This window comes from Budorcas taxicolor, chromosome 25, assembly GCF_023091745.1.
Source record: "Budorcas taxicolor isolate Tak-1 chromosome 25, Takin1.1, whole genome shotgun sequence".
Lineage (NCBI taxonomy): Eukaryota > Metazoa > Chordata > Mammalia > Artiodactyla > Bovidae > Budorcas > Budorcas taxicolor.
In genome coordinates, this window is record NC_068934.1 from 27,530,932 (window position 1) to 27,551,739 (window position 20,808).

The window sequence follows — 20,808 nt, forward strand, 5'->3', positions numbered from 1 at the left end:
TGTTTTTTATAATATTTTCTGGATTCCTTCTTTATAATTTGAGTTTTAATTACTACTCACCTTTTTACCTTATGAAAAAGTATCCTATTTCTATCTGGTGTTCTGGAATTCTGGGCACAGATTGTTCACCTTTATTCCCCCAAATACTACTACTGTATGGTCACTGTGCATTATAAGTTTAGAAAAACTTTATGGACTGGATATATTTACTTCACCAGATAGAACAGAATAAACATCCAAATTAAAATACAAGTCATAAGCCTCATGACCACTCTCCACAGGGTCTGTTGGGGTCCAGCCTCATGAGAAGCTTATGGGCTCCTTTCTCTCCCATGCCCTGTTCTCTGAATTACAAAACTTGCAAGCATTCCAAAAACTATTTTTTGAATTTTGTGATGAAGGAGCATTCCTAATGACCAATCATCTCCCCAGTATACTAGCCCAAGAAGCATTATTTTTCCCATAAACAACTACAACAAAAACTCCCTGACAAAATGTTTTCCTCAAAAAATAAAATAACAAAAGAGCAATATGCACCCTGAGAGAAATTCATTTACCACCCTGAAACAAAGTATTTCTCAGATTAAAAATTAGAATAGTTTTTCCTGTGGCATATTTACATAAACAAAATTAAAGAGATACAATAGAATCCAAGATTATTAAGGAGAGGAGTAAACTTGAAATCACAAACCTAAACTATTCTAGACTTTTTCATTAAAAATACATATGATTATAAATAAATCATTAACCACTGTATGTACCGGCCATATAATGAATATATTTTGACAATCTATTGCACGCAGGCAAGAAAATTGTTTGTCAAAGGAGTTATGCGCAGTGCTTACAGATACAAAGTGGGTTATATTTAACAGTCACTATGAAGTCTTCCACCTCAGAAATTAAATGTGATATAATTTTGCTTAATGAAGCCTGAAAAGATGGGAAGAAGAAACATTCTCAGATTCATGCTTCTAAAGGCAATTGGCAGATAAGACATCCCCAGTGACATTCAGTTCAGTTCAATTCAGTTCAGTTCAGTCGCTCAGTCGTGTCTGACTCTGCAACACGAAGAATCGTAGCACGCCAGGCCTCCCTGTCCATCACCAACTCCCGGAGTTCACTTAGATTCACGTCCATTGAGTCAGTGATGCCATCCAGACATCTCATCCTCTGTCGTCCCCTTCTCTTCCTGCCCGCAATCCCTCCCAGCATCAAAGTCTTTTCCAATGAGTCAGCTCTTCACATGAGGTAGCCAAAGTACTGGAGTTTCAGCTTTAGCATCATTTCTTCCAAAGAAATCCCAGGGTTGATCTCCGTCAGAATGGACTGGTTGGATCTCCTTGCAGTCCAAGGGACTCTCAAGCGTCTTCTCCAACACCACAGTTCAAAAACATCAATTCTTCAGTGCTCAGCCTTTTTCACAGTCCAACTCTCACATCCATACATGACTACTGGAAAAACCATAGCCTTGACTAAATGGACCTCAGTTGGCAAAGTAATGTGTCTACTTTTGAATATGCTGTCTAGGTTGCTCATAACTTTTCTTCCAAGGAGTAAGCATCTTTTAATTTCATGGCTGTAATCACCATCTGCAGTGATTTTGGAGCCCCCCAAAATAAAGTCTGACACTGTTTCCACTGTTTTCCCATCTATTTGCCATGAAGTGATGGGACCAGATGCCATCATCTTAGTTTTCTGAATGTTGAGCTTTAAGCCAACTTTTTCACTCTCCTCTTTCACTTTCATCAAAGAAGCTTTTTAGTTCCTCTTCACTTTCTGCCATAAGGGTGGTGTCATCTTCATATCTGAGGTTATTGATATTTCTCCCGGCAATCTTGATTCCAGCTTGTGTTTTTTCCAGCTCGACGTTTCTCATGATGTACTCTGAATATAAGTTAAATAAACAGGGTGACAATATACAGCCTTGATGTACTCCTTTTCCTATTTGGAACCAGTCTGTTGTTCCATGTCCAGTTCTAACTGTTGCTTCCTGACCTGCATACAGATTTCTCAAGAGGCAGGTCAGGTGGTCTGGTATTCCCATCTTTCTCAGAATTTTCTACAGTTTATTGTGATCCACACAGTCAAAGGCTTTGGCATAGTCAATAAAGCAGAAATAAATGTTTCTCTGGAACTCTCTTGCCTTTTCCATGATCCAGTGGATGTTCGCAATTCAGTCTCTGGTTCTTCTACCTTTTCTAAAACCAGCTTGAACATCAGGAAGTTCACGGTTCACGTATTGCTGAAGCCTGGCTTGGAGAATTTTGAGCATTACTTTACTAGTGTGTGAGATGAGTGCAATTGTGTGATAGTTTGAGCATTCTTTGGCATTGCCTTTCTTTGGGATTGGAATGAAAACTGACCTTTTCCTGTCCTGTGGCCACTGCTGAGTTTTCCAAATTTGCTGGCATATTGAGTGCAACACTCTCACAGCATCATCTTTCAGGATTTGAAATAGCTCAACTGGAATTCCATTACCTCCACTAGCTTTGTTCGTAGTGATGCTTTCTAAGGCCCACTTGACTTCACATTCCAGGATGTCTGGCTCTACATGAGTGATCACACCATCGTGATTATCTGAGTCGTGAAGATTTTTTTTTGTACAGTTCTTCTGTGTATTCTTTGCCACCTCTTCTTAATATCTTCTGCCTCTGTTAGGTCCATACCATTTCTGTCCTTTATCGAGCCCATCTTTGGATGAAATGTTCCCTTGTCATCTCTAATTTTCTTGAAGAGATCTCTAGTATTTCCCATTCTGTTCTTTTCCTCTATTTCTTTGCATTGATCGCTGAGGAAGGTTTTCTTTATTTATCTCTTCTTGCTATTCTTTGGAACTCTGCATTCAGATGCTTATATCTTTCCTTTTCTCCTTTGCTTTTCACTTCTCTTCTTTTCACAGCTAATTGTAAGGCCTCCCCAGACAGCCATTTTGCTTTTTTGCATTTCTTTTCCATGGGGATGGTCTTGATCCCTGTCTCCTGTACAATGTCATGAACCTTAGTCCATAGTTCATCAGGCACTCTATTTATCAGATCTAGACCCTTAAATCTATTTCTCATTTCCACTGTATAATTATAAGGGATTTGATTTAGGTCATACCTGAATGGTCTAGCGGTTTTCCCTACTTTCTTCAATTTAAGTCTGAATGTGGCAATAAGGAGTTCATGATCTGAGCCACAGTCAGATCACAGTCACGAGGGGCGGTGGTGAGGAGATGCCCCTCATCCAAGGCGAGGAGCAGCAGCTGCACTTTGCTGGAGCAGCCTTGAGGAGATTCCCCACGCCCAAGGTAAGAGAAACCCAAGTAAGACGATAGGTGTTGCAAGAGGGCATCAGAGGGCAGATACACTGAAACCATACTCACAGAAAACTAATCAATCTAATCACACTAGGACTACAGCCTTGTCTAACTCAATGAAACTAAGCCATGCCCATGGGGCAACCCAAGACGGGCGGGTCATGGCAGAGAGGTCTGACAGAATGTGGTCCACTGGAGAAGGGAATGGCAAACCACTTCAGTATTCTTGCCTTGAGAATCCCATGAACAGTAGGAAAAGGCAAAATGATAGAATACTGAAAGAGGAACTCCCCAGGTCAGTAGGTGCCCAAATTGCTACTGGAGATCAGTGGAGAAATAGTTCCAGAAAGAATGAAGGGATGGAGCCAAAGCAAAAACAATACCCAGCTGTGGATGTGACTGGTGATAGATGCAATGTCCGATGCTGTAAAGAGCAATATTGCATAGGAACCTGGAATGTCAGGTCCATGAATCAAGGCAAATTGGAAGTGGTCAAGCAAGAAATGACAAGAGTGAACGTCGACATTCTAGGAATCAGCCAACTAAATTGGACTAGAATGGGTGAATTTAACTCAGATGACCATTATATCTACTACTGCGGGCAGGAATCCCTCAGAAGAAACGGAGTAGCCATTATGGTCAGCAAAAGAGTCCGAAATGCAGTACTTGGATGCAATCTCAAAAATGACAGAATGATCTCATTTCGTCTCCAAGGGAAACTATTCAATGTCACGGTAATTCAAGTCTGTGCCCCAACCAGTAATGCTGATGAAGCTGAAGTTGAACAGTTCTATGAAGACCTACCAGACCTTTTAGAACTAACACCCAAAAAAGATGTGCTTTTCATTATAGGGTACTGGAATGCAACGGTAGGAAGTCAAGAAACACCTGGAGTAACAGGCAAATTTGGCCTTGGAACGTGGAATGAAGCAGGGCAAAGACTAATAGAGTTTTGCCAAGAAAATTCACCGGTCATAGCAAACACCCTCTTCCAACAACACAAGAGAAGACTCTACACATGGACATCACCAGATGGTCAACACCGAAATCAGACTGATTATATTCTTTGCAGCCAAAGATGGAGAAGCTCTATACATCAACCAAAACAAAACCAGTGACATTGTGTCACACTAATTGTCCTTCCTGTCAAAACTATGGTTTTGCCAGAAGTCACATATGGATTTGAGAGTTGGACTATAAAGAAAGCTGAGTGCTAAAGAATTGATGCTTTTGAACTGTGGTGTTGGAGAAGAGTCTTGAGAGTCCCTTCTATAGCAAGGAGATTCAACCAGTCCATCCTAAAGGAAATCAGTCCTGAATATTCATTGGAAGGACTGATGCTGAAGCTGAAACTCCATACTTTGGCCACCTGAGGCAAAGAACTGACTCATTTGAAAAGACCCTGATGCTGGGAAAGATTGAAGGTAGGAGGACAAGGGGATGACAAAGGATGAGATGGTTGGATGGCATCACCAACTCTAGGGACATGAGTTTGAGTAAACTCCAGGAGTTGGTGATGGACAAGGAGGCCTGGCACTCTGCAGTCCATGGGGTTTCAAGGAGTTGGACATGACTGAGTGACTGAACTGAACTGAACTGAACCGAATGTTCCCTGACTTGATGATTTGTTGGCCAGTCTTCTATATTCAAAGGGAAAGCTAAGTTCAAACTAATGCAGAAAATGTATTATAATAAATAAATACAATTATTATAACGAATGATAAATAAGATAATAAATGTTCTTCTAAATAGTATTAATAAGTGGGAATATATGAGGAAGGAAATTATGAAAATGGTAAATAAGAGAAGTCTCCTATTTGATAAGTATAAATAAATTGTATGTCAAAAATTTCTTTCAAAATGGTACAAAATGGGATAATAAAACTGCTAATAAAATCATTAAAATTAAAAAGAGAATATCTCTATTCTGTGATTATTTGCAAAAAGAGGTGTGGTTTCTAATCAAAACTATATAGTTTTTCTCAGAGCAGTTTTCACACCTTTGTGTCTCAAGCTGTAGATTAAGGGGTTCATCGTAGCAACCACACTGGTGTAAAAGAGAGAAGAGATGTTTTGCTCATCCAGAAATGTAGCAGAAGATGGTTTAAAATACATAAATGCACATGATCCAAAGAAGAGAGAGATAACAATGATGTGGGAACTGCATGTGCTGATGGCTTTGGACCTGCCCTCTGTGGAGGTGATGTGGAAGATGCTGGAGAAAATGACACCATAAAGATAAAGATGGTGAGACTGGGCACAGTGATGTTGATGTCCACCACAGTGAAAACCACCAATACATTGACATATGTACTTGTGCAGGAGAGGTGAAGCAGAGGGTGGATGTCACAGAAATAACAGTTAATAGTGTTTGCATCACAGAAGTTCAGTCTCCACATGCATCCAGTGTGAGCCATGGCCCAGAAAATGTCATCAAGTAGGAACAAAGCACAAGGCTGGAACACAGTTTAGGGTACATAATGTTATACAAAAGTGGCTTACAGATGGCCACATAGTGGTAATAGGCCACTGATGTCAGCACATGGATTTCAGAAATGACAAGAAAACAGAAAAAGTAGAGCTGAGTCATGGGCCCCGTGTAAGAAATGATCTTCGTCTTCGAAGTGAAGTTAATTAGCATTTTTGGTGCAAACACAGAAGAATAACAGAGATCTATGAAGGAAAAGTTAAAGAGGAAAAAGTATGTAGATGTGAATTCAGTTGAATTAAGATTATTAGGTCTGGTAATCTGGTCACCAGGGCTTCCCTGATGGCTCAGAAGGTAAAGAATCTGCTTGCAATGCAGGAGACCTAGGTTCGATCCCTGGGTAGTGATGATCCCCCTGGAGAAGGGAAAAGCAATGTGGTGATGGTACTCCACTCCAGTACTCTTGCCTGGAAAATCCCATGGACGGAGGAGCCTGGTAGGGTGCAGTCCACGGGAGTCGCGAAGAGTCAGACACGACTGAGCGACTTCCCTTTCACTTTTCACTTTCATGCATTGGAGAAGGAAACAGCAACCCACTTCAGTGTTCTTGCCTGGAGAATCCCAGGGATGGGGGAGCCTGGTGGACTGCCATCTATGGGGTCGCACAGAGTTGGACATGACTGAAGTGATTTAGCAGCAAGATTATCAAGCCCAGGTTCCCCATCACAGTGACCATGTACATTCCTAGGAATAGGAAGAAAATAGGGAGCTGGTGATCTGGTTGGTCTGTTATTCCCATCAAAATGAACTGAGTCAGGAAAGACCTATTTCCAAGAGCCATTATTCTTGAAAGGAATCTGTGGACACAGGTGAAAGTGTTCCATTAGAGAACAACTCAGCTCTTTCACAGTTTCTCCTCCTATGAAAGAGTTTACACACTGTGAACGCCTGACACTATCCCAACCTTCATTCATGTCAACTCTTCCCTCACCAGTCCAACTGGAGGCAGTGACCCTAGTAACCTGGTGCTGGCTTCTCATGCAGGTTAGACCTTATGTGGCAGGAACCAAGAACACTGCTTCAAGATGAGGTGACCCAAGTCTAGGAGAATCAAGTTACCAACCGTGTCACAGAGTAAAAGTCATAAAGGAAGAAGAGTGAGAGATCCCCCTACTTAGAGGAAACTTCCTGACTGATATGTCTTTGAGCCCCTCTAATATTCGCTGATTCCTCTCCAGCAAATGCATCCAGTAGATTTACTTGAGTCTCAGCTTCACAAAATGAGAAAGAATGGACATATGATAGGTCCCTGGACTTTGATCACAAAACGAGGAAAAAGTATTGTAAATTAAATTCAGAAATGCACCCAAGTTTGATCTTAAAACTTCAGGACTTTCTCCTTACCCTATGTATTTACCCTGTTGGTTCTGGAAATGTCATTTCATGTTTTCCGGGCTTGAGTCCTTTGATTTTAGGGGAGAAGAAGTAGACATTAATTCACATATGCCCTGGAAATCTTTGTGAACTTCTATAATTTCTGATATTTTCAGTGTTCTCAAGCAACAGAAGAAGATAATCCTTTTATTATAATACTTGCTACTTGATTAGACCCAGAAGATTTAATGTGAGTTTAAGGATGTAATGCACTTGGTGAAAAACAGGTTAGAAGCTTAGCTGGTCTCCTCCCCAGAGTGTAGATTATATGTTTAATATGGAATAAGGAACTTTTGTTTCCTGGTTCATGATCTGTCTTTATTTCCTTAGGGACTCACTCTTTTACTCATTTTTGCTTTATTCTAAGGACTGTAAATACCTCAGTTAGATCCAAAGTGAATTTACATCTCCTCCTTATCTACACCTCTGAAGGGGAAGCTGTTACATTGTCTCATTCCCTCTTTATTCGCATTTACTAAATGGACATATTTCCACAAGAGACCTACTTACAGGTTTCTTTATTTCTTTATCTGAATTCATCAAATGTTGCAGTGACTCATTTCAGTTGTTCTCTATCTGAGATGTCTCTGAAATAATTTGCAATATAGTATATCCCTTCTATAGTTTATACTTTTAACATTTTCCTGAAATTTCTACCTGACTCTTCTGCTGGCTAATTTCTTTTAACATTTCAGTAACTGAAATTAACAATTTTTCTCATGATAGAAAAGAGTAGGGGTTATGGAGTTAGAGAGAGTCCTCTGAATCCTACCTTCCTCTTCCACTTTTACACACTATAACACTTTGGACAAGTTATTGAATCTCTAGGTTCACCTACATGAAGTAAGGAATGTCAAAATAGCATCTCTTTCATTGAGCTGCTGTATTAATCAAATGAATAAAAAATAAGTAAAATGGTTGGGCCAGTATTGGCATATGAGTGTCAATAAACGTCAGCTGTTACTACTCATGTTCTCATAAATTTCAGTAGGTTCTTTTTCATAATACTCATCAAACTTTTCCCCTTTAATCCATGCTTTTCTATAAACTGTATATTTTATTAGGACAAACATTTATTCTATCTTGTTAACTATTTGGATCCTGAAACTAAGAACAATGCTGAGCACACAGAAAGAACTCAGTGAATACTTCTGAAACTCATCTTATTTTTATCTAAGAGCTTTCAGAATACATTCAAAACTTCTCTATGCTTAACCACAATGTTTACAACCACAAAGACCTACACCTACCTGTCCCCAGCCACCACACAACTTCTGGCTTTATGATTAAACTGAACTAGTGTAATGTTGAACTATAGAAGCTCATAACTATTACTTTAGCATTTTCTCATATATTCACCCTTATTTGGTTATGAACAATGCTACAAGGAGAACCAACCAGTCCATTCTAAAGGAGATCAGTCCTGGGTGTTCTTTGGAAGGGATGATGCTAAAGCTGAAACTCCAATACTTTGGCCACCTTATTCAAAGAGCTGATTCATTGGAAAAGACTCTGATGCTGGGAAGGATTGGGGGCAGGAGGAGAAGGAGACGACAGAGGATGAGATGGCTGGATGGCTTCACCGACTTGATGGACATGAGTCTGAGTGAACTCTGGGAGTTGGTGATGGACAGAGAGGCCTGGCGTGCTGCAATTCATGAAGTCACAAAGAGTCGGACATGACTGAGTGACTGAACTGAACTGAACTCAACTGAATGCTGCTAGAATAAGGTCTGAAAGCACAGCTCTGTCCCTCCCTGGTTCAAGAACTTTCAGTGGTTCTCCATTACCCACTTGAAAATTGAAGCTATGTAGTAAAAACATATTTCTTAAAACTATGATTAAGGCTTGGTTAAAACTAAAGAAGAAAGTGAGTCAGAGTTAACTTTGATGAGAAGCCATGAAAGTACCGTTCTGATTGACCGAAGTATCTTACACACTTTAAATATGCTACAAAACTTGTAACTTCTCAAAAACATAATAAAGAAAGGAGAATGTTTACTTTTCAAAGACCACTCAATTGTCTTGGAAGATTCAACACATTTTAGAAATACATATGTTTTTGTGTGAAAAACAAACCTACATGAGTTTATCTTGAGGGAGAAGAATATCGTTCTATGATAATATAGTTTTCTCTCTCTTATTGACAGAAAAGCATCAAATGGTCAAAAATATGCTTTCAAAATGCTCCAAAAAAAAGAGGGCCTCCACAAACAAAATAATTATTTGTGCAGCTACCACAATTATGCAATTTACTTGTTTGTTTTTAGTGGGGCAACCCTCAAAAGGGAGAGATGGAAGAAACTGCTAGTAATTGAATTTCTGATGAATGAAAATTAAAATCATGCCATGTGAAATTTTAAATGTAAACTTCTTTGAAACATCTTCTTTGTACTCTAGCTCTTATTTAGAATCTTCCTAATATACTGTATAATATTTGAAATCACTAGTCAAGCTAAATTAGGTAAAGTGAAAAGTGAAAGTGAAAGTGAACTCCCTCAGTCATGTCTGACTCTTTGCGACCCATGGACTGTAGTCCACCAAGCTCCTCCGTCCATAGGATTCTCCAGGCAAGAATACTGGAGTGGGTTGCCATTTCCTTCTCCAGGGGGTCTTCCTGACCCAGGGATTGAACCCAGGTCTCCCACATTGCAGGCAGACGCTTTAACCTCTGAGCCACCCGGTAAGAAAATGTATATTCATGATGCAGCAACTTGGAAAAGAATCCAATTTCACATGAACTTAGAAAAGCTCTGTCCTGGTTCATGGGGACAGGGGAAACCAGGGCTTATGAGGTTGACTGTAAGATGGAACACTTTCAGCAGAACCATAACTTCCTTCAAAACCTGTCAGTGCCAATCACATAACTCAAGAAAGGAAGAACTACAAAGGAGATCAAATCGGTCAATCCTAAAATAACTCAGTCCTGAATATTCACTGGGATGACTGATGCTGAAGCTTAGGTGCTGATACTTTGACCACCTAATGAGAAGAACTGAGTCATTAAAAAGATGCTGATGTTGGGAAAGACTGAAGGCAGGAGAAGGATGACAGAATGTGATGGTTGGGTGGCATCACCGAATATGAGTTTCAGCAAGCTCTGGGAGTTGGTGAAGGACAGGAAAGCCTGGTGTGCTGCAGTCCATTGGGTCACAGAGTCAGTTTAATCAGAGCGACTGAACTGAACATTTAAAATCCTCTGGCTTGATTCCCCCTCCACTTAAAAGAAGTCCAAGTAGAGAGATGCACAGTTCAATTGCTAACTAAAACACGATTAAGTTGCCGAACAATCAGCAAGGTTGCCTCCTTTACAATGTTACTACCCGTAATTATTAAAAATTGTATTTTAAGTTATTTATATATTTTTTGGATTAACCAAAGATATATGTTACTCATTATAAAGAGCTTTATTTTTATGTTAATGAACATATTTCATTCTAATTGTGAGGCACAAGAAATGAAAGATTAGTGATCAGGCTTCACTTACTCTTGGGGATCCTCAAATTGTTATAAAATATGTAATAGAGTACATGCACCAGTATTCTGTAGGTTTCCAAATGGCCCAGTTAAGTTCACTTGTTTAGACACATTTGTTTCCATTTGAAAAACAAGTTTATAGAGGGAAATACTAGTTTCAACAAACAAAACTCTAATCAAGATCAATAATTTTAGGTAAATAGATCTTGTTAAGGAAAAATCAATCATGTCCATATTGCAGTCAGGAGATGGAAAAAGAGTGGTCATCTAGAAATATCAGCCAAGGATTTTTAGCTATGCTGAACATCTCAAAAAATTTTAGTTATGTTGATCATCTCAAAAAAAAGTAAAAAATCAGCTTTGCCAAATTTCAAGACATATAAATACTGACTGGAGATTAAGAAGAGTGTTTGGTAACTAATATTTTTCAAAATATCTTAGAAAATGATTACAGGGTCACTGATAGAGCATACTGAAGATATTTAAAGTAGCACACTTTTGCTTTCAAAAAATAATCTAACCTTCTTGTCATAACTTGCTTTATTCTCCAAATATTTCTTTCACATTGTCATTATTCTCCCAGCTGCAATTTGATGTTTCTGTACCTAAAACTCCATATGAATGTAGCACACAGAATCCAGCAAAACCAGAAATAATCTACTTGTTCAAAAGTCATCTAGCCCTGTTGTTTTAACATTAAATCACAAATAACTTTAAGCTTTCATTTTTTCTAGAGAAATCCTGTGATCTCAATAGTATGTAGGATCTTGCACAAGGAGTGAGTCCATAGATAAAGGTTTTCATTATCCAACACTTTTCTGTGTAAATTACTTTTTCCTTTCTTGATTCAATTACTCCTCACGATTTATCCTTATTGCAAGTTGATAGATAAAAACAACCCTAGTGATATGTTTTCAGTCTAGTGCTATATAATTCACTATTTGGAGACCATTCATCTTTTCCCAGTGGAAAAATAATTTCAAAATGATAATGAAAAGAGATAATATATTTGCTATTTAATGTTATTACTATGCAAGAAAAAGAGATGACATGTATCTTGAAAACAGTGAAAAAAATATATATCAATGGAAATAAATTATATAAATAGGACTCAAATTTATTTAAGATACTAGGTAAAAAAGATAATAAAAATATGGTAAGAAGATTGTCATTAAAATTAAACACTCAACATCACTGTCCTGTAACACATGCACACAGACAGTTCTAATTAAAACTGTCTCATACTCAGAGTTTTTCTCAGAGCAAGTTTAACATCTTTGTTCCTCAAGCTGTAGATTAATGGGTTCATCATAGGAACCATATTGGTGTAAAATACAGAAGAGATTTTCCCCTCATCCATAGACACAGCAGAAGGTGGTTTGAGATACATGAATGCCCCTGATCCAAAGAAGAGAGAAACAGCAATGATGTGTGAACTGCAGGTGCTGAAGGCTTTGGACCTGCCCTCTGTGGAGCTGATGTGGAGGATGTTGGTGAGGATGAGACCATAAGAGACAAAGATGGTGAGACTGGGCACAATGATATTAATGCCCACTACAATAAACACTTCCAGCTCACTGACGTAGGTACTTGTGCAGGAAAGTTCAAGCAGAGGGAGGATATCACAGAAATAATGGTTGATGGTGTTTGCATCACAGAAGGTCAGCCTCAGCATGCATCCAGAGTGAGCCATGGCACCAGAAAATGCCATCAAGTAGGAACCAAGCATAAGGCTGGAACACACTCTAAAGTGTGGGACATAGCAACATTATACAAGAGTGGCTTACAGATGGCCACATAGCGGTCATAGGCCATTGATGTCAGCACATAGATTTCAGAAATGATAAAAAAACTGAAAAAGTAGAGCTGGGTCATGCACCCCATGTAAGAAATAATATTCTTCTTTGATATGAAGTTAATCAGCATTTTGGGTGTAAATACAGAAGAATAACAGAGGTCTATGAGAGACAAGTTAAAAAGGAAAAAGTACATGGGGGTGTGTAGGTGTGAATTCAGTGAAATTAGTGTTATCAATCCCAAATTTCCCAGCACAGTGACCATGTACATTCCTAGGAACAGGAAGAGTAGAGGGAGTTGGAGATCTGGCTGGTTGGTTAATCCCAACAGAATGAATTCGGTCACAAAAGAGCCATTTCCAGAAGCCATTCTTCTCTAAGGTGATCTGTGAGCAGAGAAGAAAAAGGTTACATAGAGAACAATGATTCAATTTTCACACAGTATCTCCTCTCACAAGTGTGGTGTTTGGGCTGGGGATATCTGAGAGTAACCCAGCCTAGACTTATGGAATTGTCTTACCTACTCTCTCATGGAACTGTGTTATCATTATCATGAAACGAAGTGACAGGGAATTTTGCTTTTTTGGGTCTTTATAAACTAAGTAGGAAAGGATATCAAAACTTAGCCTACAGAAGAAAGAAACCACTGCCCTGTGCAGACTTGACTGCTTGGGGAAAGAAACAAACAGTGGATAAAGGAGAGGTTTGGAGAAGGATTGACTCATTCTTTCCACATCTCAACATTTCTCCTTTCACTTGGAGTCTCCCCTCACCAGTAAGACTATAGACAGAGACTCTAGTGATTGAGTGCTGCTCTTTAAAGCAGATTAGATTGGTGGGGAGAGAACAAAGAAAATTGCTTCTTAACTAAAACTAAATGGTCAGAGTCTGCTGTTAAGTCACTTCAGTTGTGTTCGACTCTGTGCGACCCCATAGACAGCAGTCCACCAGGCTCCCCCATCCCTGGGATCCTCCAGGCAAGAACACTGGAGTGGGTTGCCATTTCCTTCTCCAATGCATGAAAATGAAAAGTGAAAGTGAAGTCGCTCAGTCATGTCCGACTCTTAGCAACCCCATGGACTGCAGCCTACCAGGCTCCTCTGCCCATAGGATTTTCCAAGCAAGAGTACTGGAGTGGGCTGCCATTGTAGGCCAGAGTCTACAAGAGGTTAACTCTCCACCCCACATCACAGAGTAAAAACTGTAACTGTAGATGAGTGAGACTTCCATCCATGGAGAGGGAACTTACTGACTGATCTAATGCATCCTTTTAGGCCCCATGTCTCTGAACAGTCACTGATCCATGCCTTGAATAGATATTTTTCTAAGACTTATGTGAGTCTCAAGAGGCAAAATTGGGAAATAAACTGTGATATCTTAGATCCTTGGACTCCCAATTCAAACAAGAATGATATGAATAAATGGAATTCAGAAACTCACCTTCCTTTCTCCAGAAAACCCCAGGGCTTTCTTATCATTGGTTTTACCCTCTGGTCTTAGTAGGGCAATTTCAGGTTCTGAAGCTTTGGTTCCTTTGATTCTAAGAGAATGCAGCCCACATATATTTTCTGATTTGACTTCAAAATCTTTTAGAAATATAGATCATAATTTCTGCTTTTGACTTTCAGTCCACTCAAGCAGCAGAGAAAATGTTTTATTACATTCTTCTTTATTATTATTTTTGCCACTTGGTAAGTCATAGAAGATTTAATGTGAGTATAATGCTATAATGCACTCACTTATAAATGTGGCAGAAGCTTGCTCAGTCTCTTCCCCAGAGAAACAGTCTATGTATAATAGGGACCTGGGGGGATTGCATCTGCAGTCTGTACCTTAATCTGTCCTTAGTCCCTTAGGGATTCAATAGTTTACTCAAATTTTTCCTTCTCTTAGGGATTTTCCATTCCCCAAAGAAGAGCAAAAACTCCAATTTTCTGTTCATTTAGATTACAGAAATGAACAGGAAGCCCTAGTCTCTTTTTTCCTACAGAAACAACTGATGCAAAAACAATTTATGTAGCAAATATGTAAGAAATTCAGAAACTTGTTAAGAGAATCTTTCACCCAGGTTATGCATGAAGCCAGACATATTTAAGCTTGGCATAAGAGCAATTCTGGAAAATATGATTCAGAAATAAGTCCTAGCAAATCATTGCTGGTGCTATGCTTAATCACTCAGTCTTGTCCAACTCTTTGTGGCTGTGACCTACCAGGTTCCTCTGTCCTTGGGGGTTCTCCAGGCAAGGATACTGAAGTGGGTTGCCATACACTCCTCCAGGGGATCTTCCCAGCCCAGGGATTGAACCCATGTTTCCCTCATTGCAGATGGATTATTTACCATCTGCACCACAAGGGAAGCTCAAGAATACAGAGTGGGTTGCTTATCCCTACTCCAGGGGATCTTTCTGACCCAGGAATTGAACTGGGGTGTCCTGCATTCCAGGTGGATTCATTACCAGATGAGGTACTGTGGAATCCCAATTAACTGGCCTGTCAATGACTCATTTATAGAAAAAATGTTCCCTCTGAGATTTCCTAATCCATAAATTCTCTACACAGTCTAGAAAATAAATCTTATTAAAGGAGGAAAGGAACACTAGGTCTTGAGGAGAAAGATTTCTTATAATTTTAGCAGTTCTAAATAAAAATTTTCTTCTATATCAGAACTAGAATAGTGCAAAAAACTCAGGTTTGTGAGCACCTTCACCATTTTTGGTTTATACACCAGAGGTTGAGTTTGTAGTGAGACTGTATCTCAGCCTGTTCTATCCACTTCAGTGTAACTTTTTCTCACCTTACGATGTGAAGAAGGTGCTCAGCTAGTTTTCAGATCTTTTTCAGAGGTGACTGCTTCATATGTAGCTGTAGATTCACTGCATTCATGGGAGGAGGTGAGCTCAGGATCCTCCTATGTCACCATCTTGAACCACATTCCCTAAAACTGGGCTTCCCTGATAGTTCAGTTGGTAAAGAATCTACCTGCAATGCAGGAGACCTCGGTTCAATTCCTAGGTCTGCGAGATCCACTGGAGAAGTGATAAAGTACCCACTCCAGTATTCTTAGTCTTCTGTGGTGGTTCAGCTGGTAAAGAATCCAGCTGCAATGCAGAAGATCTGGGATTGATCCCTGGGTTGGGAAGATCCTCTGGAGAAGGGAAAGGCTATCCACCCTAGCATTCTGGCCTGGAGAATTCCATGGACCATATAATCCATGGGTCCACAAAGAGTCAGACACAACTTAGTGACTTTCACTTTCACTAAACACATACAGTCAATTTATCTCAATGAGTGAGTAAGTGAAGTTGCTTAGTCGTATCCGACTCTTTGTGACCCCATGGACTTTAGCCTAACAGGCTCCTCCATCCATGAGATTTTCCAGGCAAGAATACTGGAGTAGGTTGCCATTTCCTTCTCCAATTTATCTCAATAAAACTGTAAAAATGTGAAAAAGTTACTATTTAACAAAATATGACATTTTATTTTTTAAATGACACAAACTGTATGGCCATGGAACTTCCCTGGTAGTCCAGTAATAAAGAATCCACCTGCCAATGCAGGGGACACGAGTACAATTCCTAGTAAGGGAAGATGCCACATGTCCTGGGACAACTAATTCCATTCGCCACAGCTACTGAGCCCTTGGGCCACAACTACTGAAGCCCATGCTCTAGAGCCCAAGTGTGACAACTACTGAGCTCATGAGACACAACTTAAGTAGGGATCTATCTCTTAAATTGTAAGTTTTGTGAAATCTAAATAGAGACCAAGTGTTTTTAATTTAAAATATTAGTATCACATTTATTTGAGCTGTTCTGAGAACATTTTGAAAGCCTAGTACAATAAAAGGTAAAAGTACCTTAATTTTTATATTGGTTGTATGTTGAAGTGATAATGTTTTGGATCTATTGAGTTACAGGAAACATTATTATAATTAATATCACATCTTTCTCTTTTGCTTTTTTAATTCGGCTAGTGGAAAGTTTGAAATCGTATGTGGGACTTGAATTATATTTAAATTGGATATCGCTAGTCTAGCACGTAGATGGTGCCTATTAGGTTTCATTTCTTTGGTTAACTTTTATTACAGTGTAATTGCTTTACAATGTTGTGTTAGTTTCTTGCTGTACAGTAAATTCAATCAGTCATCAGTTCAGTTCAGTTCAGTCACTCAGTCGTGACGACTCTTTGTGACCAGATGAATTGCAGCACGCCAGGCCTCCCTGTCCATCACCAACTCGCAGAGTTCACTCAGACTCATGTCCATCAAGTCAGAGATGCCATCTAGCCATCTCATCCTCTGTCGTCCCCTTCTCCTCCTGCCCCCAATCCCTCCCAGCCTCAGAGTCTTTTCCAATGAGTTGTTTTTTTTTTGCATCAGATGGCCAAAGTATTGGAGTTTCAGCTTGAGCATCAGCATCAGTCTTTCCAATGAATATTCAGGACTAATTTTCTTCCAGATTGAAGGGCTGGATCTCCTTGCAGTCCAAAGGACTCTCAAGCACACTGATACTGAAGCTGAAACTCTAGTACTTTGGCCGCCTGATATGAAAAGCTGACTCATTTGGAAAGACCCTGATTCTGGGAAAGATGGAAGGCAGGAGGAGAAGGGGATGACAGAGAATGAGATGGTTGGATGGCATCATCAACTCAATAGACCTGAGTTTGAGTAAACTCCTAGAGTTGTTAATGGACAGGGAGGCCGGTCGTGCTGCATTGCATGGGGTTGCAAAGAGTGAGACATGACTGAGCTACTGAATTTAACTAATTATTAAGCTGTTAAATGTATATGTGTATGATGTATGTATATATATCCACACACACACACACACACATATATGTGTGTGTATTATATATATATACACATAATGCCTTAGAAAGCATCAATACGAACAAAGTTAGTGGAGGTGATGGAATTCCAGTTGAGCTATTTCAAATCCTAAAAGATGATGCTGTGAAAGTGCTGCACTCAATATGCCAGCAAACTTGGAAAATGCAGCAGTGGCCACAGGACTGGAAAAGGTCAGTTTTCATTCCAATCCCAAAGAAAGGCAATGTCAAAGAGTGCTCAAACTACCACCCAATTGCACTCATCTCACACGCTAGTAAAGTAATGCTCAAAATTCTCCAAGCCAGGCTTCAGCAATACGTGAACCGTGAACTTCAAGATGTTCAAGCTAGTTTTAGAAAAGGCAGAGGAACCAGAGATCAAATTGCCAACATCCACTGGATCGTGAAAAAAGGAAGAGAGTTCCAGAGAAACATCTATTTCTGCTTTATTGACTCTGCCAAAGCCTTTGACTGCATGGATCACAATAAACTGTGGAAAATTCTGAGAGAGATGGGAATACCAGACCACCTGACTTGCCTCTTGAGAAATCTGTATGCAGGTCAGGAAGCAACAGTCAGAACTGGACATGGAACAACAGACTGGTTCCAAATAGGAAAAGGAATACTGTCACCCTGCTTATTTAACTTATATTTAGAGTACATCATGAGAAAAGCTGGGCTGGAAGAAGCACAAGCTTGAATCAAGATTGCTGGGAGAAATATCAACAGCATCAGATATGAAGATGACACCACCCTTATGGCAGAAAGTGAAGAGGAGCTAAAAAGCCTCTTGATGAAAGTGAAAGAGGAGAGTGAAAAATTTGGCTTAAAGCTCAACATTCAGAAAACGAAGATCATGGCATCTGGTCCCATCACTTCATGGCAAATAGATGTGGAAACAGTGGAAACAGTGTCAGACTTTATTTTGGGGGGCTCCAAAATCCCTGCAGATGGTGACTGCAGCCATGAAATTAAAAGACGCTTACTCCTTGGAAGGAAAATTATGACCAACCTAGATAGCATATTCAAAAGCAGAGACATTACTTTGCCAACAAAGTTGTGTCTAGTCAAGGCTATGGTTTTTCCAGTAGTCATGTATGGATGTGAGAGTTGGACTGTGAAGAAAGCTGAGCGCCGAAGAATTGATATTCTTGAACTGTGGTGTTGGAGAAGACTCTTGAGTCCCTTGGACTGTAAGGAGATCCAACCAGTCCATTCTAAAGGAGATGAGTCCTGGGTGTTCTTTGGAATGACTGATGCTAAAGCTGAAACTCCAGTACTTTGGCCACCTCATGCAAATAGTTGACTCATTGGAAAAGACTTTGATGCTGGGAGGGATTGGGGGCAGGAGGAGAAGGGGACGACAGAGGATGAGCTGGCTGGATGGCATCACCGACTCAATGGATGTGAGTCTGAGTGAACTTTGGGAATTGGTGATGGACAGGGAAGCCTGGCGTGCTGCAATTCATGGGATCACAAAGAGTCGAACATGACTGAACGACTATGACTGAACTGAACTGAATTGACATATATATATAATTAAATATATAATTGATATATATTTAATTATATATATATATAATTTATATGTTGATTTGCACTTAGGTGTCTTCCACGTCTTTGCTATTGACAATGATGCTTCTGTGAACTCTGGTTGCATATAGTATTTCATGGTACTTGAAAGATTTCATTTTCTTCAGACATATACTGATTGTTGGATAATAGACAGTTTTATTTTTAGTTTTGTGATGAACCTTTGTACCTTTTTCCAAGGGCTTCCCTGGTGGCTCAGAAGGTAAAGAATCTACCCACAATACAGGAGACCCGGGTTCAATTCCTGGATTGAGACGATCCCCTGTAGAAGGGAATGGCTACCCAAACCAGAAATCTTTCCTGGAGAATCCCATGGACAGAGGAGCCTGGCTGGCTACAGTCCATGAGATCGCAAAAATCAGACACAACTGAAGCAACTTAGCACATAACCGTATTAGGTCCATATACATTTCTGAACATTATATTCTCTTCTGCATTGATCCTTTTAAGGTCCTTCTTTGTCTTTTACTATTGACTTTGTTGTAATGACTACTTTGTCTTATTTGGGTATAGAACCCCCACTTTCTTTTTTTCCTCTTGACTTGTATCTTTTACTATCCCTCATTTTATTCTGTGTGTCTCTTTAGATTCAAAGTGAATCTCTTGTAGGCAGCACATGTTAGATAGTACTTTGTTTGTTTTGTTTTGTTTTTTAATCCATTTAGCCACCCTATGTCTTCTTATTGGAACATTTACTCTATTGACATGTAAATATGTATCTATTTACTATCTTTTGTTATTTGTTTTCTGGATGTTTCTGAATGTCTGCTCTGTCATTTTTCTATTGGTCTCTTCCATTGTAGTTTGATGATTTCTGTAGTTTTATGTTTGTGCTCCTTTCTCTCTAGTTTTTATAATATCTACTGCAGGTTGTTTATTATGGTTACCACCAGTTTCATATATTTTGACCTGTATCTATAGCCACTCATTTTAAACTGCTAGTAATTTAAGTTAAAACAAATTCTAGTATATTTCCAGTTTTACTTGCTTCCCCCACATTTTGTGTTTTAGATGTTGTATTTTACATCTTCATGTCTATTCCATTTGTTGTAGTTATGGCTGAATTTATAATTTTCAACTTTTTACAGAGGTTTATATCTATCTACAATATTATATGTTTCAGATGTACAACAGAGTTATTCAAATTTTAAAGGTTTTATGTTTATTATACAATATTGGTTATAGTTCCTGTGTGTACAGTATATTCTTATAGCTTGTTTACTTTATACATAGCAGTTATATCTCTTGGTTCTCTACCCTTTTATTGCCCCTCCCTCTTCTAATTCCTCTTTGGTAACCATTAGTTTATTTGCTATATCTGTGTCTGATTTTTTATTTTATTTTATTTTTTTATTTTTTTTAATTTTTTTTAATTTTTATTTTTACTTTATTTTACTTTACAATACTGTATTGGTTTTGCCATACATTGACATGAATCCACCACGGGTGTACATGCGTTCCCAAACATGAACCCCCCTCCCACCTCCCTCCCCATAACATCTCTGTGGGTCATCCCCATGCACCACCCCCAAGCATCCTGTATCCTGCGTCGGGCATAGACTGAAGATTCGATTCTTATATGATAGTATACATGTTACAATGCCATTCTCCCAAATCATCCCACCCTCTCCCTCTCCCTCAGAGTCCAAAAGTCCATTATACACATCTGTGTCTTTTTTGCTGTCTTGCATACAGGGTCGTCATTGCCATCTTTCTAAATTCCATATATATGTGTTAGTATACTGTATTGGTGTTTTTCCTCCTGGCTTACTTCACTCTGTATAATCGGCTCCAATTTCATCCATCTCATCAGAACTGATTCAAATGTATTCTTTTTAATGGCTGAGTAATACTCCATTGTGTATATGTACCACAGCTTTCTTATCCATTCATCTGCTGATGGACATCTAGGTTGTTTCCATGTCCTGGCTATTATAACAGTACTGCGATGAACA

The 20,808-nt window shown here is 39.2% G+C and overlaps 1 protein-coding gene and 1 pseudogene across 1 annotated transcript; both read right to left on the bottom strand.

Moving 5' to 3' along the window:
• Positions 1–5,266: 5,266 nt before the first annotated feature.
• LOC128069143 (olfactory receptor 8B3-like) lies at positions 5,267–6,567 on the bottom strand (annotated as a pseudogene).
• A 5,298-nt stretch (positions 6,568–11,865) lies between these two features.
• LOC128069063 (olfactory receptor 145-like) lies at positions 11,866–19,560 on the bottom strand. The gene is given in 3 exon segments (XM_052662357.1): positions 11,866–12,384; positions 12,387–12,807; positions 19,550–19,560. Coding segments are annotated over 3 exon segments (951 nt in total).
• Positions 19,561–20,808: the final 1,248 nt, after the last annotated feature.